Consider the following 26,765-nt stretch of genomic DNA (forward strand, 5'->3'; position numbering starts at 1 on the left):
ATAAGAAATCTGGACCGCAACTCACTGAAATTGAACTTATTTCCATGGCGAACAGCCAAGCTCTGTTTCCTCACGCTCTGGAATACGCTGCCTCGAAGGTTGCCTGCAGGGCTTTCGTTGCCGACTTGGCAACGGTGCAACGGTGCAATGGCGGCGCAAGTGTCTTCAATTGCTCCATCAGGACCATTAGCATACAAACACAAAGTCAAGTCAGATTGATGCTTTCATCGAAGCCGCTGAAACAGGGTAAGTTAATCCGTCAATGTGCAAGCATGCCGAATCTCCACCGTTTACCCCCATCCATTATAATGAAAAGATTACGCCAGACCGGGGTGTCGAGAGAATCAGAGCAAACAAGGTGGATGGGCTCTGTGGTAATGACTTGCACGATCCGGATCAAGCAATATAACGATGCAGGGTATCTCTGCCCCTGCATGACTCCCTACGCCTTCCTCTTCGGGACAACCACCTGAGCTGATATGTGTCCAACGACTTGAACGAATGTTGGTGGCTCCATCCAACCAGTTGTCACGTGGTGAACAGTCTGTAAGTATCTTGATCTGGTGAAGGCTGTTAAAGTTCTTTGTACCTCCCACGCCGATGTGATTTGATCTCTGCTCTCTGTCTACTTTATTCTTCCAGGTTACTATATGGCGGCACTTGATCTCTGATCGCAGTCTAAGTCTTCGCAAAGTGGTTTCGACCTTTGCTCTTTCCTGGAATATCAAGCATCACATTATGACAAGACGATACTGTGTAGTAATAAAAAGCGAAAACTGCCACTGCCCGACTCTGGATTTAGTGTATTTGCGTCTAGTTGGGGAAAACCAGGCGCTTTTTGTTATTTTGGCAAAGTCATTAAGAATTGAATGCCGTGTGTGAGGGGGTAGGTAGTCATGTTTACCTCGTAGTAATTATACTCACGTCGATGATGGCAGCCCAATTCTCAAGCTTGCACGCACTCGCAGCAAGTAGAATACCAAAAACAGCTACAAACCTGCAATGATATGACATTGCATACAATGTATGCAACATGATGCTCTCGAGGTCCAAACAAAGCAGGGTGCAGAATACACAGCCATGTTTGGACAGCCAAGGCAGATTCCAGTTGGCAATCGCAGAGCCTGATGGGAAGACCCTCTGAATTCATTCTTCCTACTATTCAACTTCATTCCGATCCTCCATCACTCTGTCGAGAATCATGCTATGCGCTAAAGCTCACTGGACTATCATGGCCGAACTGCTTGGTGTTGTCAGCGGTGCTGCTGGCCTGACTTCACTTATGATACAGATCGACAGCGGCGTGTTAAGGTTGAATTTGCAGAGTCCGCTTTGAAGCAACTGGCCACAGCCTTGCAATCCGAAATGTTCCTCCTAATGCCTTACAGAAGATAACTTCTTCGTTAAATGCATGGCAAAGACCCAGGTAGTAACACTCATAGGCCATTTCATCAATCAAATCGAAGTTCGGTAGATTTTGGCGATATATCACCGATGCAGCGAGATATCTTTTGTGGCTGGTTTCTGGAGAAACAATGGGTATATCCTCGTGTGGTCATATCATTCCAATCTTGCGCGAATTTTCGTTTACTCAGGGAGCGTAAACTGGACTCACATAATAGCATCGTAAGCCAACGCCTGGGATGTGGCATATTTGTCTCTATCACAAGGGGTAGAGACGGATGAAAATGATAGGGAGGAAGGGCACATGGCGGTCCCCCCAAAGGGGAAAGTCGAGAGGCGTGGACTTCCATAATTAAGCAGCTCCCAGTCTATTGAGAAAGAGGTGGGATGAAATCTCACTCAGGGTATTAATTTTCATTGTATTTACTTTTGGAATGAATTAGACGATATATTAGCTGTAGTATATAAGTTGCAAGACGGGAAAATGGAGGCCTGTGGTAGTTGACCTGCGGTGTAGTCGCTGGCTCCCGGGGCTTGGCTCTCCGCCTGCCATAGTACCGGCTGTGGCTGGGTCGTTCCTCACCACGTATGTTGTCGACAACTATCCAATCTAAAGCCAAATAACAACATATACCATACTATGGTCGCCTACCAGTATTTATATATAAGGGAATCCGTGTGGCGACGAGTGTGTCGCGCCGGTAAGCTCTAGCAGCCCAGGTCGTGGAACGCCTCATACACAACGCCGGTCTACTTCTGTAGGGACTGCATCGTGATGCTATCCAGGGGTTGTATCGGTTCTTCGTCGGTCTATATTAGAATATCGTGATACACGCAAGGGACACATTGGTTGTTTTAACCTGCTCATGCGCAGCTAAGTTTCCCGAAGGCAATCTCGGACGATATTGAAACAATCCTTTGAAACACCATTGCTCGAGCTTATGAGCCGCACCAACCTCACCCAGTTAAAATTCAATGTCTTTCATTTCTTGAAATTCATAAGTTCCTTTTTGCTGCGCATGAAGACTCGACCACAGCTGACATCATGCTTTATATTAACTCTGTGCTTCTTTGGTTCTCATCATGGCCGGCCTTGGTCGTGGCGCTGCAGCAACATTTGGCAATACATCCAACTTCGGAATATTGTTTACGGAGCCCTTTGCTAATGTCAATGCCCTTATCGTGCCCTGACGCCAAAAAAGGCATCAAGTTTGAGGGGCGGAATGGGCAGAATACCAACGTTGGCAGTAACTCAACGGCATGGCAGGGTCCACATGCTTGCTATGGCGACTTCTGTGTTTATTCCAAACCCGACTTCTCCGGCGGCCGTGGCATCGTTGTCATCAGTCTTAAAAAAAACGCCGAGGCCATCTCAATGCTGCCTGTTCTCTCTGAGGACAGAGTGGCTGAAATATTTCAGTCGCAGGGCGTCAACGTCAACTTTACAGATGAGGTGAACACATCCCCACCACTGTTCCGGGCGACAGCCATTCCTGGGAAGGGGATCGGTCTAGTCGCGACACAGCCAATTCGGCGTGGACAGCGTATTATGGCATATACTCCCGCTATAGTCGTCCACCGGAAGTTCATTGATGATCTCAGCAAGGACGAGCAGTATCGACTCCTCGAGGCTGGTATCGGTCGGCTCCCAATGGCAACTCGAGATATTGTCATGGCCCAAATGGGCCATTCCGGCGATCACCGAGTTCTTGATATCATGATGACGAACTCTTTTGAAATGTGGATGGACATTGGTCAGGACGGTCATCACTTTGGGAACTTCCCCGAGGTTTCGAGGTACAATCATGACTGCCGACCCAAGTAAGTGATGCTTTACACCAGCCTCAAGGCTAGCAGGATGGTAACAACTTCGCAGCGTGGTTTACTACATCGACGGCGACTTAACGCATTACACACATGCTGTCAGAGATATTCAACCTGGTGAGGAACTTGCCATTTCTTACGTAGACTCTTTCCGTGTGAGATCGGTGCGCCAAGATCGCGCTCAGCGGTCGTGGGGTTTCAAATGCACCTGTTCTTCCTGCAGTCTACCCGAGCCACTGGCGAATGCGTCGGACAACCGACTGTGGCGGATATACGAGGTTGAAAATCAAATTGGGGACTGGAATGCGAAGTTTGAGCCAGAGGCCATAGAGTTGCTGTTGTCGTTGTACCAGCAAGAACGCCTACACGAATCCCACAGCGCAGGCGTACTCGGACTTGTCGCACTGAATTACAATGCATTCGGGAAGCAGGAACTGGCAATTAAATATGCGTTGTTGGCCCTCGAAGCTGAATTGATCGAGAATGGACCCAAGTCTCGGGGAGTCCAGTCGATGCTTCTGTTGTTGGAAGAGCCGAAGGCGCATTGGAGCTGGAGGAAACGGATCGAATAGCCGTGCGCCTTGTTATCTGGTACCGGAAAACTTTACGCTTGCTCGACGGAGAGCTTTCGAGCCGTTGCCATTTTCCATTCAAACTCATTGGTTCTTCGATCCGGTGGCTCACTTTTGGGACAACGCTGTCATGAGTGCCGAGCAAGCATTCAACATCCAACACATTGGCTACACTATCTCCTCCAACATTACTGCTAAAGAGAACTTATCGAACACGCGGAAGTCATCCAAGACGTTCAGGCCATAAGATGGACGCGAGTGCCTGGCCTGTGGGGTATCCGGTGGTCATCCGGTGGTCATCCGGCATCCGATCCGCGCTTCCGCGGCTAACCGTCGCCGGATCCCGTACACAACGGGTGGCCATCTACGGTCGCGGAACGCCTTTGCGAAAGGGCGGGAAGAAAGTGGATATTGCTTCCTGATGGTGGTCAATCTAGAAAGTCAAAATGTTGGACTTTTGTGGTTCAAAGTGATAAAATATCTGGCAGCCTTTCCTTCATTGCCATCGTATCTTCTACAGCAGGAAAGCTTGTACAAACAGTCTCCCTAAACGTTCACAACTTCTGTTTGAAATCCACAACCATGTCCCCACACGCTGTTCCTCCGTCTACACTCGATTCTCATACCGCTACCGACGAGTACTTGTTGAACAAATTCGCAGTCACCTGTAATGGGTTTCTTCCCGCAGACGCGCCCCTGAGTGTACTACCAAGCGACCACTACCAGCCCTGGGAGCAAGTTATACAACAACTACCGGTATTATTAAGTAATGGAACTCTCAGAGAGAGGATCGAAGCTCTGCCAGTACTTTCCACCGAGTACTTATCCGCATTAGCGGAATGGCGGAGAGCTTACGTTATAATGGCATTTTTCACTCATGCATACGTTTGGGCGGGACCGAAGGCAGCTGCAGTAGGTCATTTACGCAATCCGCATGGGTTATGGCTGACCAGATATAGAACCTGCCGGCATCAATATCTATACCGTTTCTCAAAATTTCACAATTTCTCGAGCTTCCGCCTATTCTGGCATACGCCGCCTCTAACCTGTGGAACTTCACGAGCACTGGCTCGGATTTTACCGACCTGAAAAGCATCCGATGCCTACATACCTTTACGGGGACGGACGATGAACATTGGTTCTTCATGGTCTCGGTGGCTATGGAAGCTCAAACTGCATGCATTATTCCGGTGATGATGCGAGCTCTCGAAGCCGTTAAGAGTCGTGACTATGCCATCATCACCAACGCACTGGAAGAACTGAGTTCATGTATCGAAAAGGTCGGGGCTTTACTGGAACGCATGTACGAGGGTTGTGATCCGGACGTGTTTTACCACCAGATCCGCCCCTATCTAGCCGGAAGCAAAAACATGGAAGCCGCCGGCCTGCCCAACGGCGTCTTCTATCCCGAAACAAAAGACGGGAAAGGGAGCTGGAAGCAACTACGCGGCGGAAGCAACGGGCAAAGCTCCATCATCCAATTCTTCGACATCGTGCTGGGTGTGCAGCACAAGCACGAGGGCACAACGAACCCGCGCAGAACGGAAACCGACCAACCTCCTAAGGCGGGACCGACCTTCCACGAGGAAGTCCGCGAGTATATGCCAGGTCCCCACAAGCGCTTCCTGATCCACGTGTCGCGCATGGGAAGCATACACGAGCTCGCGCTCATCCCGCCGACGACGACGGAGCAGGAGCAGTTCTGCGCGGCGTATAAGCGTACGACGGAGACATTGGGGGAGTTTAGGAATAAGCACATCAAGCTGGTTACGATGTATATTGTGCTGCCATCAAAACGGGCTTCGTGCCGGGGAGTACAGAAGCAGAACTTGGCGACGGCTTCGTCGACAAAGATGGCGGCCGATGGAGAGGCAAACAAGGCGGTAGAGTTGAAAGGCACGGGTGGGACGACTTTGATACCCTTCTTGAAGCAGTCGAGAGATGAGACCTTGGAGGCGGGGGTGCTTAGGGCATCATAGTGTAGACTTACTAACGGCCGGAGAGGGGTGGAATGTAAAACTTAGCCAGCGTGTCTGCTCAATCTCAAAGAATAATTACTATATTACCACAGTAAACATCTTAGTGGTATAGAGTTTGCCTAGGTGGATCAACTAGCGAGGTCTGTCGCCATCAATTCCCGGTGATACCTGTGCTACACGGCCAGGCTCTGTACACGTAATAGTTAGGATAATGACGGTTACAGGTGACTTTTTCTGCCGAACCTGGTGTTCGAAAGAGCACGTGGACGACTCACTGAGTCAGTGCATTGATTCGGTTACGCTAGGTTATTTGGTGGGTTCATCGGATGCGCTGTAGTTGGCAAACTCAGTTTCCTCTCGGCTATTTCTTTAAAAAGCACATGATAACTGTGTTCGATGGTTCGACGTACGCCCCTTACTCAACTGCACAAGCCCTGTCATTTCTATGATAGCCTCCTATAAGTGCCCTCGTATACGTTTCCGTGCTCTTCGGCACGTCGGCTAGCCTTACATACGTTCGCCACGAAGAAGTAGCCTCGGTAAATATATGCCAGAGGGCCCACGTACGCGGAACCTCGAAAACTTCGCTTGTTTTTTACTGGAAGTTGACCGAGTGGAAACTGAAGGCGCAAGCCACAGCGCACACTGCTAGTAACCGTTTACAAGTATGGATCTGGGGTTGGAGCGGCCAATCCCGTCTCGGCTTATCGAACTTCTGCCTGGAGATACAGCTAGGTGCGGTTTGCTCCGCCCAAGGTCGTGAGCGGCTCTATTGAGCAGAGACCTCTGCTGATTGGAAGACTCATAATTATTTCGAGCCATCAACGATCTTGCATTTGGAACACCAGAAGTCACAATCGCAGCCGTAGTACTGACTTTAAGGGTGACATCATGGGTGGGCACGTGTGAGTTATCATCGAGTGCCAGACGATAACATGGCTGATAAAGCATAGGAACATGATGGACGATGTTCTCATCTCCAACTGTGTGTCCTCGCCCAACATCCCTTTGCTGGATCTAGGTTTTGACACTATGGAATAGTACCATCCGAGCTACTGAGATCCGCATTGAGAGTCCTCGTCTCCCAAGGCGCTGTGACTCAACAACCATTCGTCCAACACATCCGCCATAGAATGCTAGAAGCACCACCCGCAACTCCAAGCCCTGATGCTTTGTTCCCTGAGATATACGAAGCGTCGACAACATGTAAGCAGTATCTAGCACTCACTAGATGCGTCTTCTCCTGCAAGCTCGCCAAAGAGTGTCTCCCTTAGTGAGTTGCCCATTTCCATCACCCGCGAGCCCGGCCCCCGCCACTAACACAATCGGAAGCTTGATTCACTTCCTGGACTCCATCCGTCTGGCCAACGCACGATGGACGTCAGGCTCCGAGCTTGGAGCTGTGCTGGCAACGTTTGATGGCGATATCGTACAGGCAGTGCAGGCCTTGAAAGAATCGAGACCGGAGCCAACCCAGGAGCTAGAGGAGCTACTTATGAAGCTGTTCATATCCATCAAGGAGTGCTATAAGTACTGCGAGACGACAGAAACCCCCTATCCTTTCTTGCGATCCGAGAGGCAGGTCAAAGATGTTCTAGGAATTCTATTTCTGGGACAGTCGCAGCTCTCCGGCTCCGAGGGGATATGCAGTGCGAAACTGATCGTAGAGGTCTCCAAAGAGACCAAAGTTGAAACGTTCAAGCTAGGACAATACCAGGTGCCTCGTTTGTTCAATGGATTGTGGCAACTTTCCTCGCCTGCTTGGGGTTCAGGAACGGCAGAGAAGCAAGAGGCAGCGCTTCTGAGCTTAGTCAAATGCGGATTGACAACTGCCGATATGGCCGATCATTACGTATGGCCCTTATCGCTGCTATTCCAGGGTTAAGCACTGACACCGGCACCATTTAGGGGGATGCAGAGCTTGTGTATGGCGACTTCCGGAACAAATTGCCAGCTCAGGTCAAAAACAAGACTTATGCGGCAACCAAATGGTGTGTTTTTGGACCAATCAACCGGCCTGTTACGTCTGACTGGGTTCTTGATGCCGTGAAAGACCGTTGTAGGAGACTAGGCGGTAGGGTAGAGCTTTTGCAGTTCCACTGGCATGATGTGAGTATCTTCGTTCCCTTGAAGCTGCGAGATACTTACCAGACATGCAGTACGAGGCAAAGCAATATCTCGACGTCTTGGTCGAGCTGGTATCCATCACGAAGAGCCACCCAGAACTCGTCTCGACTATTGGACTATGCAACTTTGATTCGGATCACGTGGAGGAAGCTTGCGAATATCTGTTGAGCAAGATAGGGGCTGTTGGTATCGTAACGAATCAGGTACAGGTAGGTAATAACCAATTACTTACCAGTTCGACGGCTAATAACTCAGTTCTCATTATTGGACTCTCGTCCGCTTCAATTGATGTGCGCCGTGTGCACCAAGTACGACCTCAAGCTTCTGACCTATGGTTCTTTTGTATGTCTCTACGTTTCTTCCAGCCATTGCATCACTGACGAATTTCAGTGCGGTGGTTTCTTGTCGGAGAAGTGGCTTAATCAGCCAGCCCCTGAGGTATACTCAGAGACAAGTCAGCTCACGCCGTCGCAGCGAAAGGTGAGACCAACGCAAAAGGCTGCTCTACTTTTTCTAATCTCTGTCACTCTCAGTACTTCGATATGATTAACAAATGGGGCACTTGGGCCGATTTCCAAGCCTTGCTTGACGTCCTCTATTCGGTCGCAAGAAAGCACGGCGTAAGCTTAACCAATATCGCCACGAGATGGGTATTACAGCAGCCTGCCGTCGGCGCTGTCATTGTCGGCACCCGTCTCGGAGTTTCAGCTCATGGAGATGAGAATCTTCGAGTTTTCGATTTGATCCTGGATGAGGACGACATGAACTCAATCAATCGGATTGCAGTGGACAAAGACGGCGAGAAGACGAAGGAGATGTTTTCTAAGCTGGGAGATTGTGGGAATGAGTACAGGGCCATGCACTGAGTTTTGTAGACTCGTGACAGTCCAACAACGGTAACATGGGCCATCGAATCTTCGTGTACAGCCCGGGTAGTTGAGAGCTAACATCCGGGCGCTTTGGTGAGGATTTGCCATTTGGGATTAGGACGAACGAGCATTCCGTGCACCCGATCCTTAACCTTGCGGACCATCCCACATCTCATCGGTCTCACTTTGTACGTAGTGTTTCCGTAGGAACCTATTCGGAATATTCATCCGGACTTCAACCCCTCAAGAGTCCAGCAGCTCCTGTCGTATTATCTCAGTGCTGTCGGAGGATACTTAAGACCAAACATTCAAGAAGGGAGGACTCAACACCCAATCTAAGAAAGTTTCCTCTTTAGTTTCCCCAGTCACTCATTTATACCAAGACCTATAGCTGTGTCTTTTCCTTGGGATCGCGGAATCAGCAGCACTACGGGTTGTTAGTTGCTGACAACCATTCTCATTTATACACATTAGATACACCAGACTTATAGACCTTTGCAGCCTATAAATTCTAGCAGCATACAAAAGTGACCTAGTTTCTTTTGTTTTGGTTTGCGGAGTAGGTAGACCCAGGAATGACACCTGCGTATCAATGAACTGACTGACAAATCCATTCCATATTTTACACACATAGCCTCTACCTCACTTCTCATTTACTTGTTATATTCATTGTAGCCAACTTAGTGGCAAACATGAAATTCACAAAATCAGTACCCCTAGGGGCTCTTATACTCTATACAACCACCGGCGTCTTCGCTATCGCAACCAAAGGTTTTCCCCCGGCGCCGGATTTTCAGGTTTCCAACGTAGAAAACCTACCCTCGCAGATGCTGAATGTTCGTGGCATTGTTGATGTGCATATTATGGCTCCGACTGCGGCCCCGCTGCACTTAATGGCAGAGAGAGACGAGGGCGTCTCGACCGTGACGAGCACCACCAGGCGCACAACCACAATCACTATGCAGCCTACAGTGACTGTTGAGCTTGCTGAAAAGAAGAGTTGGGGTGTTCGTAGCGCGGTGTTGAATACGTAAGTACCTTGGCACAATCGACTTGAAGGAAACAATGACGACCACTAACCCTCAACAGACCCATCGTCATCTTGCTGCCTATGGTGCTTCTGTCAATATTATAGGATAAGGGGCAGTCAAGAGAACCTAAGGGTGCTTCGTTTGATTGGTAGGGCTTTGTCTCAACAGTTTCTGACAGAAAGGGCGTTAGCTATGAAAAGTACTTAAGCAGCTGGATTAAGTGTATAGCAACGATACTCAAGCACGTCAATGCAGAAGTACTTGAGTATCTGGTCAATCCAATATTACCCCTGGACAAATATTGATCGACAGACCACCAATCAAAGAGCTCGCTACTGCAAAAAGCCAATCGTCGCAGCTGCGATCAATTTCATCGAATTTAAATCGCCGAATTTTAGCTCGGCAAGGTTCCAATTCTGACCAACCCAGCTTTCATCTCAACCCCAACTCTATCTCCTTGTACCTTTTGACCCGAGTAAGCTGCGACGAAGGCTAGAGCCCTTTGAATATTCATTCAAGCAGCCGATCGAGTGAGTCGATCCAGAGGCATGTCACTTCATGGACACAACGGCTCCGGCCATGCAACCGGAGCTGCCGCAAAAGACACTTCGCATAAAAGCCTCCTCAAAGTCGGTATGGAAACCCCTAGGGCTCGGCTCGATCTTAGCAGATTAAAAAAGACCTCCAGTATCTCCAGGTTCCTTCAGGATGAAGAAGACTTGATATTAGCGCGGATCAACGGGCTCACCCGAAAGCATCGACCTGGCAACACTGATATGCTGAAAGCCAGAAACTCTCTCATCCCGATACCCTCCACTACCACGTGCATTTCAGGTTATTGTACAAGAAATCCGACTGGGATACAAGCCAAAACTCTGAGGGAAAGGGAGAAACATGGCCGCTCAAATTGCAAGGGACTAAAGAGAATAGTAAAGTCCCCTTGTCAGCTGTCACCGAAGACAGTCCATGTTCTCTTTACTCTTCTGAATCACCCAATTTGGTCAACGTCAATCGCTCCGAGCAGGCATTGGATGTTGGTACGTCATCGCAGACTAGCACCTCTCAGCCCAGCCTCTGGACTTCAATTCCGCCTGGATCACCCACGTCAACCCAACAGACCCAATCAGTAGTTGCCCATGTCGATGTTGTGGAAAAGTCAGAGTCATCATACTATGATAGTGGAGTTGTTGGCAGCCATCCATGGTACCCACCAAACGCCCGAACTTCATCGTCAGTCACCTCTGTTACTTCAATCAAGTCATTGCCGAGGTATACACGTCCCACCAGCCACACAATGGGCTCTTCAATCACCGATGTCGCACCTTTTCTCCCCTGTGAGCTCGCCTGCTGGGGCATCTGCAACAAAAGCTTTCCCATTGATCAGACAGAACCATGGACAGACCACATCGTCGAAGCTCATCTCAAGGACATGTTGCCAGCTAAGGCTTGCTGTTGGTTCTGTGATAGCACCGACTTCGACGCAACGGCACCTCACCGAGACCGTAGATGCTGGAATTTCGACCCACCCGACCTTGGAGTCAACTTCACGATGCGCATGGAACATATACGGGAACACATTCTGACCAATGCCACAAGCGTTCGGCGTATCAAACCTGATTCCTGCCTTCTGGAGCACCTCAATGAGCATGGCTTGATGGCCCCAAGGCCTATGCGACAGCAAAAAGAGGCAACAATAAAGAGGGAGGATATAGTCCAAGAGCAGTACCCTCAACCCGAGCCTTCGCTGCTAGCCGAACAGACAGATCCAGAAGTCTCCAGTACAGCTAGCCTTGATAGTGACAACCCCGTTATTTCTACTGCAGATTGGAAGGACAGACTGCAGGCAATGATAACGGCGAGGCAACGCCTCAGCACACTGCAGGCTCGAGCCAACCATCTCCTACATCCCGAAAGTCGAGGAAAGTGAGGAATGGGAAAGAGGCGGTCAATGGAGATCATTGTGATGATGAGAACGATGAAGAAGCCCCTGAACGCAAGAAACGCAAGTCCGACAAAAAACCAAGAACTGGAGAACCCAAATTCGCTTGCCCGTACGTCAAGCGCTACCCCTTGGTATATGCAGGGCCGTTGGAAAAGGCAAAGAGAACTTGCTCAACGGGCTCCTGGACCATTCCCCGTCTAAAGTAAGTGCCTGTATCGATCCAACATCCGTCATTCTAGTCCCTAGACTAAACAAAACAGGGAACATCTAGCGAGATGTCATCAACCAACTATGGTGTGCCTTCACTGTCACGAGCGCTTTTGCGCCCCAGGAGAGCCGCAGGAGCATCAATGCAACCCCCACACCGGCAATGTACAAGAGGGAGGTTCTTTGAATGAGGTCCCAGAAAAACTCGAACAGTTACATGATACGGGACTATTCAAAGGAAAAACGAGCACGATAAATGGATGAAAATATTCAGAATTGCTTCCCTGACATGGCATCCGACCAAACAATATCGCCCTGTAAGTTTTGAATGTTCCACTGCTCTGGGAAAGAACTCCAAATAACACGATAGACCCCGATTATTTTGGCCAGTATACCCATTACGAACAATCACATGGTTTCCAAAAGGTCGAGCAGCCTAAAATCTTCAGGGAGCTCCTGGACCCAAGCGTTGGTTATTATTTCCCTTGGGAGACCAGGCAGTTTACCGTGGGCTTGGTAGAGAAGTCATTGCTCAAATTCCAAGAACGGTTCGAGGCGTCGATGCGTCCCGCAGTGGCTGCTCTGCCCAATGACCCCAATACCCAGCGCAACGAGAAGGTAACAGTGGCTCCGCAGGATGCGATCAACGAGGAATCTGCAGACTACATAAGCCGATACGCCGTTCCACGCCGGCTGAGGTTCCAAACTTCGCCGCGGCCCGCAGAGGAAACAACCGGAGAGGACACCAGCCCAGGCATGGTGGATACGTCTCTGGCGAAGACATATTTTCCGCCTTCGGGCACGACTCTGGTTATGTCTCCAGCTGGTCTCATGGGATGCACTAGAGGGACCTAGCTTGAAAGTCGGATGATCTGGATCAATTCTTGCGTATCAACGACTTGTTGTCGAGGGAATGAGTTGCGGTTCTTCCCAGATGTTGGAAAATTGGAACTGTGCAATCTTATCCGAGTTCGGTTTCTTTCTTTTATCAGGCGGCCGCGGTCATCTCTGGAGGTTCAGTGTTACATTCAGAATAATACATTAGACTGTGTTGATGTTGGGTTCACGGGCTTGAAGTTTTGCATTTCGTCCTTCTAGTGATCAGGGCAAAAATACGTGAGCAACAATAAAAATACCCCAATATCAACCACCCAATCTTGTATCGCACTTTTTTGTTTCCACTGGGTACCTAAACTGCTCTTAACTTGAGTGCTATGAAAAGCGCCAGGCCAGGCAGAAGACTTCAGATTCACTCATCCATTGCATTCAATAGCAAGCACCTGGGTAGCAAGTAGCAGACATCATGAAAAATGCATCTGAGATAGAATAACAAGGTTTTGCTACCGCAAAGAGTATCACACCTGCCTGTCACTCTGAATCTACGGTGTCGTTCAACATATTGTTCGCTTGTCTAGTGCGTAAGCTGAAGATCGCCATCAAGTCCAAGATCCGTTTGGATGTTAATGTTCGGGGCGGATATGGCCACACCGCTTAGTACATCCGAGATCCGCCATTTTTTAGCGTCATCTTCCGGCCATTACCCTTGCTCGGAGTCTCGAAAGCACGAACAATGACTCAGTGCGCATGGCGCAGGTTCATCAACCCGGCTAGACTAGATCTTGTTCGCCATCTCACTACTCGAGGTTTCGGGGCTGTCGGATGTATCCGTCCCCGAAGAAATTCAAGCACCAGAATGTCGAATCTCACCAACAGCTCACCAGCCGACGAGTTCGAGCTTTACGACCTCCGAGTTGAGGTCGTCTGCCCAGAGGGCGGGAGAATTCTCTGTGGTGCTAAGCCAGGAGACCATTTCACCCTGCAGGGTGAGATGATGTATCTGCCGCCGGACCAGGGGGTGAGCATATATAGTCTCTGTAGGTGTGCAACTGTACAGTTCCGAAAAATTCCATTCGCGCTGACTGTCACAAGCGGCGGTGCTGCCTCTCCTTGCGGCGAAACAGAGAATGACGCATGCCCACGACTGGATGAGCACCGATGCTTTGATCGCGTGCCCAGATCCGAACTGCAAGTCTCAGTTGAAGATTATCCGGACGGGGATTCGCAAGTTCAGCCATGCGGTAACCACTGTTGTGGGCTTGGAAGGGAATTCGTAGGATTTCATTATGCGGGGAATAGGGAATTGATGCGCTGTATGGGTCACAACCGCTGTAGTTTAAATGTGGTTGCATGGCGCTACAAATAATGAGCCAGATCAATATGACCGCTCGTCTCCAAGAGTGGGAAGAGATTCAACGCACCCGAGCTCTGGTCGTTCTCAAGCGCGTTGTTCAAGAATGACAGGTCAGGTGTGCGAGGCAAAGAACCAGATAGCGATAAAAATGCCGGGTCCAGATCTCCGAATCGACCAGGCGAGTCAGCGAAATGGGATCCACGCCCAAAGAAGTTGTCATGCCTCGACCAGGAGTCTCTTCGGCCTGGAATCATCGATGGGGTTTCAATAACCCAGCTGCCCTCTTTTCTAGTGAGATCTATACTAGGCCGTGGTGTCTCTAGCGGCGTGAGACCGAAGAGCTGGCTACTGCTTTCAGTCCGCTGGAGTCTTTCAATTATCTCCTTCTTCTCGAGATAGCTCAGAGCACTTGCCAGAAGACTTTTGGCGATGAGACTGTATTGCATGGCGTGGGCGTCTGACTTGGCGAAGTGCTCAAGAGCCTCGATGGACTTTCGAGTGTAGCGTTCAAGTATGCGGCCGAAGCCGCCAAGGAGCCCAACCCCTAAAGCCATCGATGATGCGAATAGCCAAGATCTGGCAGCAGTGTAAGTTTTAGGAGACATACCAGAAGTAATGAAAGGGTGTAGTCTTACACTATCAAGGGTTTCTTCCCTGCGAGGACGTCTCGCTCAATTAGATCCGACACGAGGTCCACCATGAGACTTGCGGCATCGATGCAAGCATCCGCCAGCCTGGACTTTCCACAATAGACGTCCGACCTACTAGACGATGGAGGTCCGTCGGAGAGACGTCTACATACCTCGTACATGAGAAATGGCCGTGAGACAAGCATAACAGCATAGTAATAGGTAGAAAGCACCTGGCACACGCCGTGTAACTGCGCGGTGCTCTGCTCGCCGCCATTCGTAGCCAAAACATGTTTGAGCTGTTCGAGCCACCGCCCTGACCAATCCCTCAATTGACGAGAAATGCCTTCCGTCATGGCCAACGAGATTTTCCTCCTGGAGTACACTTCGACGACTATCCCTTCAATAATAAGAAAGATCTGTACCGAAGCACTGAGAAGGTCGAATGACTCATGGCCATCAGCATCCACCGTCCGGTAAGGAACAGTACAGTCGATATCCGACGTCGACGGAGGCCGGCCCATAGATGTGCTAAGGAACAAATCCACTGACCTCAGGCTCCGCCACAGTCGATCTCGATGTCGATGTACGTCATGTCCAAACCGGGAGTTGACTTCGGTTCTGTGAAGACCAATTGAAAATGCAGAGCGTACGGAAAGTCCAAAGAATATGAAAGCGCCGTTGATCTGACATGCGCCAAGCATATACAGCGTCACAAGCACAAAAGCTTGCACTGTGCTCATGCTGAGATTGCCGTCGAGATTGGCGAACGCTCGATCCCTTGCGTACTCGAAGTACGCCTGCGCCATTTCCTCACTGTCCTTCTGATAGCCAATAGCCAGGACAAGGTAATTCACTGCGCTCGATGCATCATCCAAGCTATCACCATGACTTGCCCAGAGTGTAATGTCATCCACCAATCGACTGTTGTCAAACAGATCAACGAGCCCAGCCGTGGTCGACAGATATACTGAAACGGTACGCTCAATAGTCTCCACAGACACGGTGGGTGGACTGTCCCCTGACGAGCCATGATATGCGGACGGTGCATTTTCCAGCACCGAGTACCGACTACTCTGTGGCGCGAAAGCGTCTTGATCGACGCGGCTGACGACTAGCTGTCTAACACTTTGGAAGAAAGACAGGGGTGCACAGTCGCCGATGAATATCAACTTGCCTTGGGCATCACAGAGGAGCCTTGCCTCGCGAGGGACTTCAGTCTCGTCATCAGGGTCGCCGGGTATCCGATTTGCAACTTGTATTGAGTCCTGCTGGTGTCCGTCTGGCGTCCGTGACGACGACACGGACGCGGCCGGCGTGAGCGCCGTTCCGTGCGGTTGTGCCGAAGTCAGGGGCGTATGCTGGGAGTTCGGAAGCTGCTGAGGCGGCGATCGTGCAGCTGCGGCGGTAGCGGCACGACGCCGTTGCTGGGGCGAATAATGACATGTTTCGGGCCGTTGGCGGCGAGTGCAATAACCGCACGGCCGTTTCCCGTCGCATTTGACCTTGCGCGCCTTGCAGCTTCAGATTTGGGTTGTTAATTGTGTTACGTTGTGTATCCCGACGGAAACCGGAAGACGCACCTGTCACACGCGGTCTGTACCCGAGTTCGGATGTAAGTCGGCTGAGCCGCGTCCATGGTGGAGCCGAGGGCGACCGTCGCACGACACGGAGGAGACGGAGGAGACGGAGTGGTGACACCGAGATGGAAATGGTTCGAGGTCAGTTAGTGTTTGCAAGGAAATTACATGGAAGTGCGGAAGCAAAAGTGGTTTGCTGACTTTAGATACGCAAGACCTAACCGCATTGACCACCTTTTTGCATGCACCCCCATTTTGCAGGGTCTAACTGAATCAACCTAAATACTTCGTCCATATTATTTATAACGTAGTCCACAAGCGAACGGGTCACCCAACCGAACGGGCCACGCCATAGCAAAAAATAGAACTCAACTTCCTAACTTTACCACGCAACTAATTCTCGATGGATTCTGCTCAAAAAGAATCTCAATTACTCCTTGCAACTCAGGCTATCAGAAATGACTCAACACTTAGTATCCGACGTGGTGCAACAATCTACAAAGTCTCGAATACTACTCTCCAGGCGCGTCTTCAAAAACGTCAATCACGTCGCAATATCGAAGCTAACGGTCGGAATTTAACGAAACTAGAAGGAAATACGATTATTCAAAGGATAATTGAGCTAGATTCACAAGCATTTCCTCCCCGGCTAAGTGCTGTTGAAGATATGGCAAACCGACTGCTACGCGACTCGCATATCACAAAGGAGGACTTTCTTCCGGCATTTTGCGACGCGTTCAAGAAGAGCCTGACCGAAAGCAATATTCGTGCAGGCTTTCAAGGGGCTGGGCTTGTGCCTTTAAGCCCAGATATTGTTATTGAGAAGCTGGATGTGAAATTACAGACTCCAACGTCCTCCCGGCCCCCTACGCGGGAAACCCTTCCTTGGGCTTCTCGGACGCCAAAAAACCCAACCGAGGCTACTTCGCAATCCGAATTTATTAAATCTCGAATTTCCAGGCATCAAAATAGCTCCCCGACGTCAATTTACGATGCTATCGATCAGTTTTCGAAAGGAGCGCGGAGTATTATGCATAAGATGGCTTTACTCCAAGCTGAGGTCGCCGAACTTCGAGAGGCAAATGCTCTAATTAGCAAGCGGCGCAGGGCCAAAAAAACACGAGTACGGCTTGGAGGATCACTTAATTCACAAGACGTACAAGATCTTCAAGGTCAAAAGGACGTTGCGCAGCAAGTACAGCAGGAAATGCGTGGAAATAGCGCTGGATCAAATCGTGGCCAGCCACGGCAACGGCGCTGTGGCGTATGCGGGAAGACCGGGCATAATGCGCGAACCTGTCAGGTAGAGATAGAATCATCTGGGCAAGAGTATTCTGAGTAGTTTTAATTGATTTACGGCGTTGTGGTTGCGAAATCGTGTTGAATTCCATGTTTTGCTAGTTGGCGTGACCCGTTCGCTTGTGGACTATGTTATACAGAACATACTTAATTTAAGTGTCTGAAGACTTAGATATATTCTTTCGAGCCCTCTTTTTAGGAGGGACCCTTCCTTCGAGAAAAGTATCAATTTCTAACTGCTTATCCGATAAAATAGGCCGTATTCGCTTATTTCGCTTGTCCTGGGCTGTTCGGATCGCTGATAAGTTAACGAATACTTTATTCGGGTCTGGCTCGACGGGCTGGCGTATATCTGGAGCGTATTTATCGAGTTCTTTATATAGTTGCTCGTTTTCGATACGTAATTTGGCATTCTCGGCGGCCTGGAGTGTAAGGGCCTTGCCCGCCTTGCCTACTAGGGTACGAATCTTACGAGATACCCCGCCCTCGGCTTTCTCTATCGACTGTAGTTGGCTAGATAGTTTCTGCACTTTCTGAGGAGTAAAAGCAACTAAAGGTGGTGATATATGAGGCGGAGGATCTGGTGTATGAGGCTCCGGAGGATCGCAAGATACGTCGACTAGTCCTTCGGAGCCTAGGGGCCATATACCAGTCTTCCGCCAGCCAGATTTAATATTTTCCGTAGTAAAGGTTCTCTCCGAGGCACATAGATATGCTTCTAGCATACGTTGCTTGTAAATTGGGGCTGTAGCCTTGTAGGAAACGTAAGCCCTGAGCTCTTGGCGGTAGTAGGTTTTCAAAGGTGAGAACGGCCCGACATCGCACGGCTGGAGATCGTCACTGCAGTGTGAGGGTAAACACAGCACGGTGACTCTATTCGAGTAGGCTTTCCACATAAATTCGGCATGAATATGTGTCTGGTGGCCGTCGAGGATAAGGAGTCGCCATTCGGTACCCCTAGGCTTCGTCTCGGGGAGAAAAAACTGATCTAACCACCTACTTGCGATAACTTTATTACTCCAGCCCTTACTCGTCGCGGTGTATTCCCACTCAGGGATATTTTGGTCTGGGAACCACTGTGCTTGGACTCTCTTGCCGGAAAATACGCAGACAGGTGTACCCCGTTGGGTATGCGAAATGTACTCTAACCAGGAGCACCACGACGAAGCGTCCGACTTTGATACGCGTACCCGGCGTGAATTAGACGTCCCAATAACCGTACCATGCCCAGATTTCCCCTCTTGGACACCTGTCTCATCCATATTATACTCGTTGTCGGGTTTGATACGATACTTCGTATGTAAGCGTTCGAGGAGGGGTGTAGGAGTCTCGGATCTTGTTCGAATCGGACGCTCTAACTCGGCTAGCATCTACGACGCGCCCAATTTTGGTACGTATTGAAACGGGGCCAGGCGGTCAGTAGGATATACCTACCACCTAACACACTGAACAGACGGCTCCAGTACCAACAGATCCCATCTGTTGGTCTTATCAGACGAAGATCGTGGTACTGGTTATAAAAGCGAAGCTCTTATACGTCTGGTGCGCGAGTTGGTCCGATGTGCCTCTGATACTCGTATCGTGATAATAGGATCTCGAACGTAAAGATAAGCTGAATAACTAAAATAACTAAATAACTGACTGAAAAGCGAAGGTGAAGATATAGACAAGAAGGAGATGATGATATGAAGATGAGGATGATGATGCGTGAAGATGGGGAACTCGTGTCCTACTCTGCCTCTGTACCACGACCTAGCCGAAGCTAAGTAGGGTGGATCCTAACTATCCGAGGGCCGGTCCACACCAGACTCAACACCAGCTTCAAGTCTTCTCTTGTTCAGACTCTAGACTCCACATTATCGTGATAGGCGGATTTTGATGATCTGATAACCTCCGAAGTAGAAAAGCTCGACCAGTTTAGAAATCGTCAATACGGTCTACTCAGGGAAGAGATATGCTTGTGTTGCCAAATACGTGGCAGACAGGTCGAGGATTCCCAGAAAGCCGCAGAAATTTCTTGTTGATTTGAAGTTCTAATATAAGACACAGGCTAGGACTAACCTCAGCAGTAAAATCATATACACATGTTGTCTAAACACACCCGCTCCGTCCTCCCTTCTGACTCCCAAAAGGACCCGCCTTCTACCGTAGTGCCTTCTCACCTAGGTAGGCGTGGAGCTGACATCCCGTCATACACACGCCCAGAAATATTATAAAATCAAAAGCATCGAATTGAAGCCTTGGAATTGGCCTGAGGGACCTGGTTAGCAAATACGTGGGAGGCAATGAGCAGGGGATTGGAAACCAACCTGATAATACAGGGAGAAAAATGGCTTCCTAATCGACGACACCGGCGGGAGTCTGGCAGAGGACATCCTGACCCAGGATGGGTAGGACGCAGCAGCGAGCACGCTGGCCAATATCCGCGCAGATGGTGCTGAAGTCGGTAGCGTCGGTGGGGACGGTGGGAGGGTTGGCGCAGTCGAGGTCGGCGATACCCAGTACGTCAGTCGCGCAGCACTGCGAGGTGCCGTACAAGCCAGAGCAGGGGGTGTACTGGCGAGGAGCAACCTCGGGGGCCGGGGCTGCGAGAGCGGCGGTGGAGAAGAGAGCGGCGGCGATGATGGAGAACTGCATTTTGAGGGATTGATTGATTGGGAAGCGTAGGAGTGGATGTATTAAGTGAAGGTTGTTTGTGCTGAGAGTTTGGATGAGGTGGTGGCTAATAATAAGCAAGAATGGGGACTATGAGGGTGAGTTACAACTGGCCTTTATAGATGAGTCGTCTCGGGATGTTGCATCGCGCTTCGTCAGAGGCTCTGCGTACGTCCTGAGACGATGACGAAGGTGGCCAGCTACCTGGGAGCTAGCTTGAGAGCTACAAACCCCAGATTTGTTCACCGTGACAATGAGATGGAAGTAACGGTCATAGCCCTAGGGCCAGCAGTAGAAAAGCGCATTGCCTTGTCGATCCCGATCAGCAAACCGTTGGAATAGGAAGTAAACCCCGTGTACGCGTCTGACGACGGGTCAGGGCTCGTCGAATGAGATGAAAACTGTTCCCAGGAGGAAAATTGCCGAGTTCTACTCGTGCTAGCGAATTGCCCTTTGCCAGCGCAAAAGCACAAGGCATAGCGGAGGACCCTTGCCACACCAAGGTCGCAAAGCGGCTGAGGCTTGCAGGGGAAGGGGGAGAAAAGAGATGAACTTGATGCCTTGTGTGCTAAGCATCATTGGAGTCTTAGAGATCAGGGGAGAAGGAAATCTTGGAAACCTAGACCAAGCGGGTCTAGAAGTTTGGTTCACCGACGACATCGCAACGACATTAGATCTGGGTATCGATCAGGGATGTCATAGCGCGGAGAGCTTTGATGTCCCCCACAACGGCAAAGGATGCGGATCTTCAGGGAGAACAGATGGGAGAGCTAGCAGAACAGCTTCGTCCGATAAAATATGCATCAACCTGCATGGGAGGCCCCGAAAGATTTTCAGGATCGACATGGAAAAAATGACACTTTGTGTATGCTTTCTCGTGTTTAAAATAGAAACACCACGATATACCGGCTGCCGGATGCCGTTATGGTGGCTTCGTCGTCTCGAGACCATCTGTAAGTCTGGGTGCGCGCATGCAGGCATATTGTCAATGCTGGGCGAGGCAGCCGAGAAGCAAACATCTGCAAGCGCATACTAGCGCATGAGCAGACCGGCATCGTCATTGGAAGAGACTGGATATATTTATCATTCGCCTGTGAATGTCGAGCCAGACTTTTCGTCACGGCATGTTACCCGCCACAAGCCAAGGAAGACCACAACGACATGTCGATGACCATTTTCAGGGACAATGATATGATGAGACCCGTTTCCCCAGTTTATGCAGCCCACTTGGCCGTTCACCAGTGCCGATTCTAGGCCTTACTTCGTGCCGAAGGAACCGGCAAGTATTCCCCTTCCTGTAATCTCACTGTCCGTAAGCGAAAATACGCCCATGTCTTGCTGTTGATCGCTGTCCAAATGCGTTCAACGAATCGAAATCCAGGGGTGCGTCAAAAGTGCGATGCCAGGAACCGGTCATGACGGAAAATCAAGGAACTGCGAGAGATCATCAGGAAATTTCCGAGAATGGGCTAGGCCGGAGGGTGCGTTTGACGACCGACTTTGCATTGGGAAAATTTGATAATTACGGTTCATTGGCCATCCAAGCGTGGCAATGGACAGTGACTGACGAATGATGAAGATATCTCTAGTTGCCATTACGTTCTGCCTAACTTGGCGCTAGCAAAAGCTTTTGCACATGGCGACCGTTGAAGAGAAACGATGCACAACATGTGGCTTGATGTCGTCGCTTCTGTCACGTCGGCCGGGATGCAAGTTTCACGAATCCCTGGAAGCGATAGCCGCACAGTCTGCATGGGGGGTATAGAGGTTGCAGGGATGTATATTATACCGGCGTCATCCCAACCTAGAAAACTCGAATTTTATGCTGTGAGGGGAAATTGGAGTTTTTTACCCAAGTTCGAGCTGGCTTCGTTGGAAACATGGTTTACCTTGAGACATGACTGGCACCTGCAGACCGACACACCGGTATAGTAGCGAGCAGACGATTACCCGTTGCATCTGGCCTTATATGAAGAATGCGACGTTGGCTCCCAGCAACCAGTTCCGATAGCTAACCGCCAGGAGCGGGAAGTGACCCGCCCCAGAGTGTTTTGTTTCTGCAGGAGCGCCGAGCTCACCGTGTGATAGTTTTGGGGGTTGGTGGCGTACCGCGATGCCGTACCGGTGTTCTCTGCCAGCATCATCGCCTGGGTTCAGCCCATCATATGTGTACGTCGGGTTCATCAAGCCTCGCCTCGTCTACTCGTATTACCGGTCAGGCATGTGCGTGGAAGACAAGAAATAGCTAAATAAATCCCAGTCTCGGGCGTTTTGCCGTTCTGGTTCCCAACGGCGCGCAAGCGAATGGCCCGGCGAAGTGACACTGCTACCTATGATGATGGCACATCCAGATTTGATAGAGGGATAGCTGGAAGAAGTGCCGCTAAACCACAACCGCCGACATGCATGTCGCACTGCCACACAGGGTAGTATGACGACGTAAGCAGTGATCAACTCGGGGAATACTCTTACAAGCGGAGCCAGATTTGAGGGCTGATGTCACTGACGGCATTCAGGTACCGTATGTCAAGCTTCTTCGATATCCACATTCTACTTTGTTCGGCAAACTTTCGCGTTGCCTGTTTCTTTCATAGCAGATTGTGGCGGTGTGGCTATGTCAAGCCTAATTGCACTTCACGAGGCCTGCGGCGTTTGGATTGCAGCCCATTGCAGCCCTCCTACTGCACGCAGGGTCCAAAGATAGCCAGACCCAGTACTTCAGCCGGGCTGGAGGCGAAATATGACATCGCAGACGTTTGCATCGTGGCTTCGTTTGCACATTTGTGTCCTCAGACTAGCTTCAGGCGGCCTCATTGGTTTTTCTTCTCTTCGGGAGCCGTATAGGCTCTGTAGCTGCTATGGCCCTGCAATAGCTCTGCCTCGAGGATTGCAAACCTCATTATCTTCGCCATTGCATACGAGGTTTTATGGCAGTTGCTTATTGGCCTTTTCAATACCAACATGAGCGCTCACGATAAACACTTGGCGGTCTCTTCCAGCATGGTAAAATCGGTTTGCACCATTTTCACGCGGACACGCTGCTAGTCAGTCCAGAGATCTCAATCTGAGTCTTGCCTCTCCTGTATATCACATCCTAAATCCCGCCTCAACGGGAAGAGCTTACGCAAGGTGGTCAAGATTCTCTTATTATAACCACTGATAACTGTGGATAGAATATGTGATGCCTCCAAGCATATCTCAAATTTCATCGTTTACTATCAAGGTGGAAGAGATCAGCAACAAAGCATCGCGGCCTCAACCAGGATGGTACTTTACCATTGTAGTTCAGGAATCAATAACTTTAACGCAACTACTGATGAGATTGTCCAGCCTAGTGTGAAAGTGCGCGGCCAAACCCTTACAAATGCAGTCCACCTGCAACTTGGACGAAGAGAAATAGAATCAGCACGGCGTCAGCGTGGCCACGAGGAGGAATTCAGCCGGCGATCGACATCAGCGCGACAGAGACTTCAGGTAAGCTAGATTGTGGAAGATCGGATGATTGAGTATATTGTGATTCGGTCGTTGCCATCCCATGTCAGGCTCTAGGGCCTTGGCTGCGGCCAATTAGGCGACGCTTGCCGATTTGTTGGAAAAGGTGGGATGAATAACAATACGATTTCGAGGCTCCCAAGCGAAACATAACTCCCGGCTCACTTCAAACTATAGCCTAGCCCTGTATGGGTGGTTACAAGGTTGTAAGGAGAGGAATACGAAATGCAACTACCAATATATTAGACATGGGGAAATGTGATTGGGCCGTCAACATATGGAAGAACGCAGTAGTTTATTTTCGGTTGTGAACTAGTTGTGCCAATTTAAACACCAAAATCTTGAGATCTATTGAAGTTGATTTTAGCCGTTGTCGCCGTCTGCTTAGAGCATGGATACCCTTGTTAGAGATAGCACGAAGTCAGATACATATACTAGGGCAGATTTTCATTAGTGACTGGTACCCCTGACTGACCAAACTATGCTGACTGATGTAAAATTTCTTGCCGGTCGCTGCTCATGGCTATGGAGTGTGGAAGATAACTTAAATCTTTGTGGATATTCTGAATTCTTTTTTCCAAATGCTGCATATTCTATAATCGGCTATACTACGTGTCGGGGTACACGAAACCCCTATGTGACATAGCACAAGGCCAACAGAATCCTAAATCTACAGGAACACACCGGGATTTTGGAATCATGTATAGTGGAATATAGGATGAAAATATGGCTTGCATTGTATTCCACAAAGTTCACGCCTGTTTCAGGCGCTGTTGCGGCCACATGGTGACTCTAAATTGAGAGGCAGTATTAATAACCCAGGACTCAATAAGCTGCATACCCATATGCGTACTCGGGCAGCCCCTGAACCTAAATACATGTCATATAATCCAAGGAACAGAACACACCTATTCGAATGAAACGATGTTTCTATGTGGTGCGGAGGCATCTGTAAAATGTTATCCCCAATAACGAAGCAAAAACATAGTCTAAGAAGCTCCACGGCGCACCTTTCTCGTGAGTAACGATGGTAATTTGCAATTCAACAACAAGCTTAACCCTTGAATCTTTTCACAACCACACCATATCGCTTGTCCGGCAGATCCACCACCCTAGTATCCACGACTTGCGGATGCTGCAACAGCACCTTCTTAATTTCCAATGGGGAAATATTTTCCGCGCCCCTCATAAGATCCTTAATCCGACTCGTAATTCTCACGCACTCATCCATAATCGCCTCATCACCACCATACATCCAAGCCCGCCTTCTCCACTCGCCATCCCTTCTTATCGCACTGAATTCAGGCGGCCCAACTCCTCGACTCCCACTTGCGTCATTCTCGTTACCATAATACCCCTACGTGAAGCCGAACCTAACCGCGGCGTGCTCCCCCTTTTCCCCAAGCGGGAGGGCACGCCTTCTATCCTTAGGATCGATAATATTGGGGATCATGTGCGGCATGTGCGGACGGCTAAGAAACCGGCGGTGGAGATCATGCGGGTAATGAGCGCTGACTTATTCATGCCGTAGACGATAACGATGTCGGGGCACTGACAATGGCGCGGTGGGATAGGCAGACTCAGCATAACCGCCGTCACTCGTAAAGAAAGCCTCATCCGGCACTGAGGAGAATTGTCTCGGGCACCAGCTCCTGGATAAGCACAAAAATGGTCGGCACGGTGAGTGATCCCGTTGCTTTGTGACAAACACACTTGTGTAGGCTGGCCACGGGACCAAATGCCGGGCTAGAGACCAAGACTAAGACCCGACACTCAGAGTGGCCAATATGCCCAGCACCGACGCCGAGCAGTGAAACAGCGGCCGCACGTAGACGACTTAGCCCAGGCGTTCAGCACCCATCCGCCTGGCGAAGAAGCAATTGTCATTCAGTTTTGCTCTGTGTGAGAATTGGGCTGCTTAGGGGGGGGGGGGGAGGGGAAGTGGGCCTGACGTAACTTGGATGTTGATCATTTCGTGGGGGGAAATGGGCGTATCAACTGTTACTGGAAATGTGGACAAGGTTGTAGATTACACTTGCGATGGCAATAGTGAGTGGAAGAAGTGAGTGTGGGATGCCTTCTGATATCAAAATAAAGCTCTGAATGATTGTGTATTGCCAACGACGAATACCGTCTTCAAAGTCAGCACATTCGGTGCTTCCGCTCCCTTAGACGTGCATTTCCTCATATGTGTCTTCCTTTCGAGCGTCTTTGAAACGATGCTTCTTAATAGTGAACCATCAATATCCAGCTCAACAACCGTCTTGCAGAATTAATTATTCACTTCTTCATTAAGATATCGTGAGGACGTCCAGTATCGTGGCATGAAACTGCTACCCCAGACCTTGACTCTTCTTGTGGCAAGTTTCCCCAACGGCGCATCGCCTTTATTCAAGCGACTTGTTCTTCCTGTCCTGGTGAACAGTCTTTGGAGCTGAGAAGGTCAGGGGGAAACAGCCGCTGGTGTTGCATCCCTCTACGCAACACAACTGGGAACGATACATGGAAATACCTAAGCATTCCTCATAGTGATGGTCAACTGAAGTCTGACAGCGCAGCACTTACCTTGATCTGCGCCCGAGTACATTGCCACTACTGCGGTCAGCTTGACTCGCTATTATGGAGCCTGTGACATTGAACAGTAGGAAGGTGGGGAGAAGGGTCAACCAGATCACAGAACAAGGCTACAACTACTGGAGGCCTTATGCATTATGAAAACAGGAGCTTATGCACTCGGAAGGTGATTCTCTTTATGCAAAGATTCAGAGAGGCGCTACATACGACCAAACTCAGCAATGCCAACAATGCGGGTACCAGTCCTCCCAAGCCCGGCAAGTTCTTCCTCCAGTAGTGTTGAAATCGTAGATGATACCGCATCCATGTCAATTACATTCAAAAACCGACATTCACTGCAAGGTGGGCGCCGGGGCTTGCCAAAGTACTGTCGTACCATCTCGTGGACCG

At 49.8% G+C, this 26,765-nt stretch overlaps 8 protein-coding genes across 8 annotated transcripts; 6 read left to right on the forward strand and 2 right to left on the reverse strand.

Annotated features, from left to right (window-relative positions):
* Positions 1-2,659: 2,659 nt before the first annotated feature.
* BCR38DRAFT_305053 (uncharacterized protein) lies at positions 2,660-3,794 on the forward strand (the record flags this gene model as incomplete). Its single annotated transcript, XM_040854603.1, has 2 exons — positions 2,660-3,225; positions 3,281-3,794. Coding segments are annotated over 2 exons (1,080 nt in total), but the record flags the coding sequence as incomplete, so codon positions are not given.
* Positions 3,795-4,226: 432 nt separating this feature from the next.
* Positions 4,227-5,883, forward strand: BCR38DRAFT_378089 (Indoleamine 2,3-dioxygenase). The gene is made up of 2 exons (XM_040857367.1): positions 4,227-4,712; positions 4,760-5,883. Exons 1-2 carry the CDS (start codon positions 4,383-4,385, stop codon positions 5,777-5,779), a joined length of 1,350 nt encoding a protein of 449 aa, XP_040710681.1. The 5' UTR covers positions 4,227-4,382; the 3' UTR covers positions 5,780-5,883.
* Positions 5,884-6,485: 602 nt separating this feature from the next.
* BCR38DRAFT_82755 (aldo/keto reductase) lies at positions 6,486-9,091 on the forward strand. Its single transcript, XM_040865679.1, has 9 exons — positions 6,486-6,682; positions 6,733-6,764; positions 6,821-7,052; positions 7,112-7,631; positions 7,688-7,888; positions 7,939-8,115; positions 8,162-8,248; positions 8,297-8,386; positions 8,440-9,091. Exons 2-9 carry the CDS (start codon positions 6,737-6,739, stop codon positions 8,770-8,772), a joined length of 1,668 nt encoding a protein of 555 aa, XP_040710682.1. The 5' UTR covers positions 6,486-6,682; positions 6,733-6,736; the 3' UTR covers positions 8,773-9,091.
* Positions 9,092-9,467: 376 nt separating this feature from the next.
* On the forward strand, positions 9,468-10,111 carry BCR38DRAFT_413836 (uncharacterized protein; the record flags this gene model as incomplete). The annotated part of the gene is made up of 3 exons (XM_040858874.1): positions 9,468-9,805; positions 9,911-10,005; positions 10,035-10,111. The coding sequence occupies 3 exons, from the start codon at positions 9,468-9,470 to the stop codon at positions 10,109-10,111; spliced, it is 510 nt and encodes a 169-aa protein (XP_040710683.1).
* A 210-nt stretch (positions 10,112-10,321) lies between these two features.
* On the forward strand, positions 10,322-12,852 carry BCR38DRAFT_478203 (uncharacterized protein). The gene is made up of 6 exons (XM_040863098.1): positions 10,322-10,843; positions 10,873-11,584; positions 11,638-11,857; positions 11,890-11,950; positions 12,230-12,272; positions 12,326-12,852. The coding sequence occupies exons 1-6, from the start codon at positions 10,355-10,357 to the stop codon at positions 12,808-12,810; spliced, it is 2,010 nt and encodes a 669-aa protein (XP_040710684.1). The 5' UTR covers positions 10,322-10,354; the 3' UTR covers positions 12,811-12,852.
* A 796-nt stretch (positions 12,853-13,648) lies between these two features.
* Positions 13,649-14,069, forward strand: BCR38DRAFT_354227 (uncharacterized protein; the record flags this gene model as incomplete). Its single annotated transcript, XM_040856863.1, has 2 exons — positions 13,649-13,829; positions 13,885-14,069. The coding sequence occupies 2 exons, from the start codon at positions 13,649-13,651 to the stop codon at positions 14,067-14,069; spliced, it is 366 nt and encodes a 121-aa protein (XP_040710685.1).
* A 79-nt stretch (positions 14,070-14,148) lies between these two features.
* Positions 14,149-16,414, reverse strand: BCR38DRAFT_354353 (fungal-specific transcription factor domain-containing protein; the record flags this gene model as incomplete). The annotated part of the gene is made up of 3 exons (XM_040856875.1): positions 14,149-14,722; positions 14,782-16,296; positions 16,359-16,414. 3 exons carry the CDS (start codon positions 16,412-16,414, stop codon positions 14,149-14,151), a joined length of 2,145 nt encoding a protein of 714 aa, XP_040710686.1.
* A 3,245-nt stretch (positions 16,415-19,659) lies between these two features.
* BCR38DRAFT_82791 (Cerato-ulmin hydrophobin family) lies at positions 19,660-20,391 on the reverse strand. The gene is made up of 2 exons (XM_040865680.1): positions 19,964-20,391; positions 19,660-19,905 (listed from the first exon to the last, which is right to left on the reverse strand). The coding sequence occupies exon 1, from the start codon at positions 20,289-20,291 to the stop codon at positions 19,992-19,994; it is 300 nt and encodes a 99-aa protein (XP_040710687.1). The 5' UTR covers positions 20,292-20,391; the 3' UTR covers positions 19,660-19,905; positions 19,964-19,991.
* Positions 20,392-26,765: the final 6,374 nt, after the last annotated feature.

This window comes from Pseudomassariella vexata (genome assembly GCF_002105095.1).
Source record: "Pseudomassariella vexata strain CBS 129021 chromosome Unknown BCR38scaffold_19, whole genome shotgun sequence".
Taxonomy (NCBI): domain Eukaryota; kingdom Fungi; phylum Ascomycota; class Sordariomycetes; order Amphisphaeriales; family Pseudomassariaceae; genus Pseudomassariella; species Pseudomassariella vexata.

Bases quoted from the DNA above. Each gene is read 5' to 3' on its own strand.
- BCR38DRAFT_82791 (XM_040865680.1), bottom strand. From the start codon at position 20,291: ATGCAGTTCTCCATCATCGCCGCCGCTCTCTTCTCCACCGCCGCTCTC.
- BCR38DRAFT_82755 (XM_040865679.1), top strand. From the start codon at position 6,737: ATGATGGACGATGTTCTCATCTCCAACT. The intron at 7,053-7,111 runs GTGAGTTGCCCA...CACAATCGGAAG, and splicing joins GCCAAAGAGTGTCTCCCTTA to CTTGATTCACTTCCTGGACT. The intron at 8,387-8,439 runs GTGAGACCAACG...TGTCACTCTCAG, and splicing joins TCACGCCGTCGCAGCGAAAG to TACTTCGATATGATTAACAA.
- BCR38DRAFT_478203 (XM_040863098.1), top strand. From the start codon at position 10,355: ATGTCACTTCATGGACACAACGGCTCCGGCCATGCAACCGGAGCTGCC. The intron at 11,858-11,889 runs GTACGTCAAGCG...TGGTATATGCAG, and splicing joins GAACCCAAATTCGCTTGCCC to GGCCGTTGGAAAAGGCAAAG. The intron at 11,951-12,229 runs GTAAGTGCCTGT...GAAAATATTCAG, and splicing joins TGGACCATTCCCCGTCTAAA to AATTGCTTCCCTGACATGGC.
- BCR38DRAFT_378089 (XM_040857367.1), top strand. From the start codon at position 4,383: ATGTCCCCACACGCTGTTCCTCCGTCTACACTCGATTCTCATACCGCT. The intron at 4,713-4,759 runs GTAGGTCATTTA...GACCAGATATAG, and splicing joins CGGGACCGAAGGCAGCTGCA to AACCTGCCGGCATCAATATC.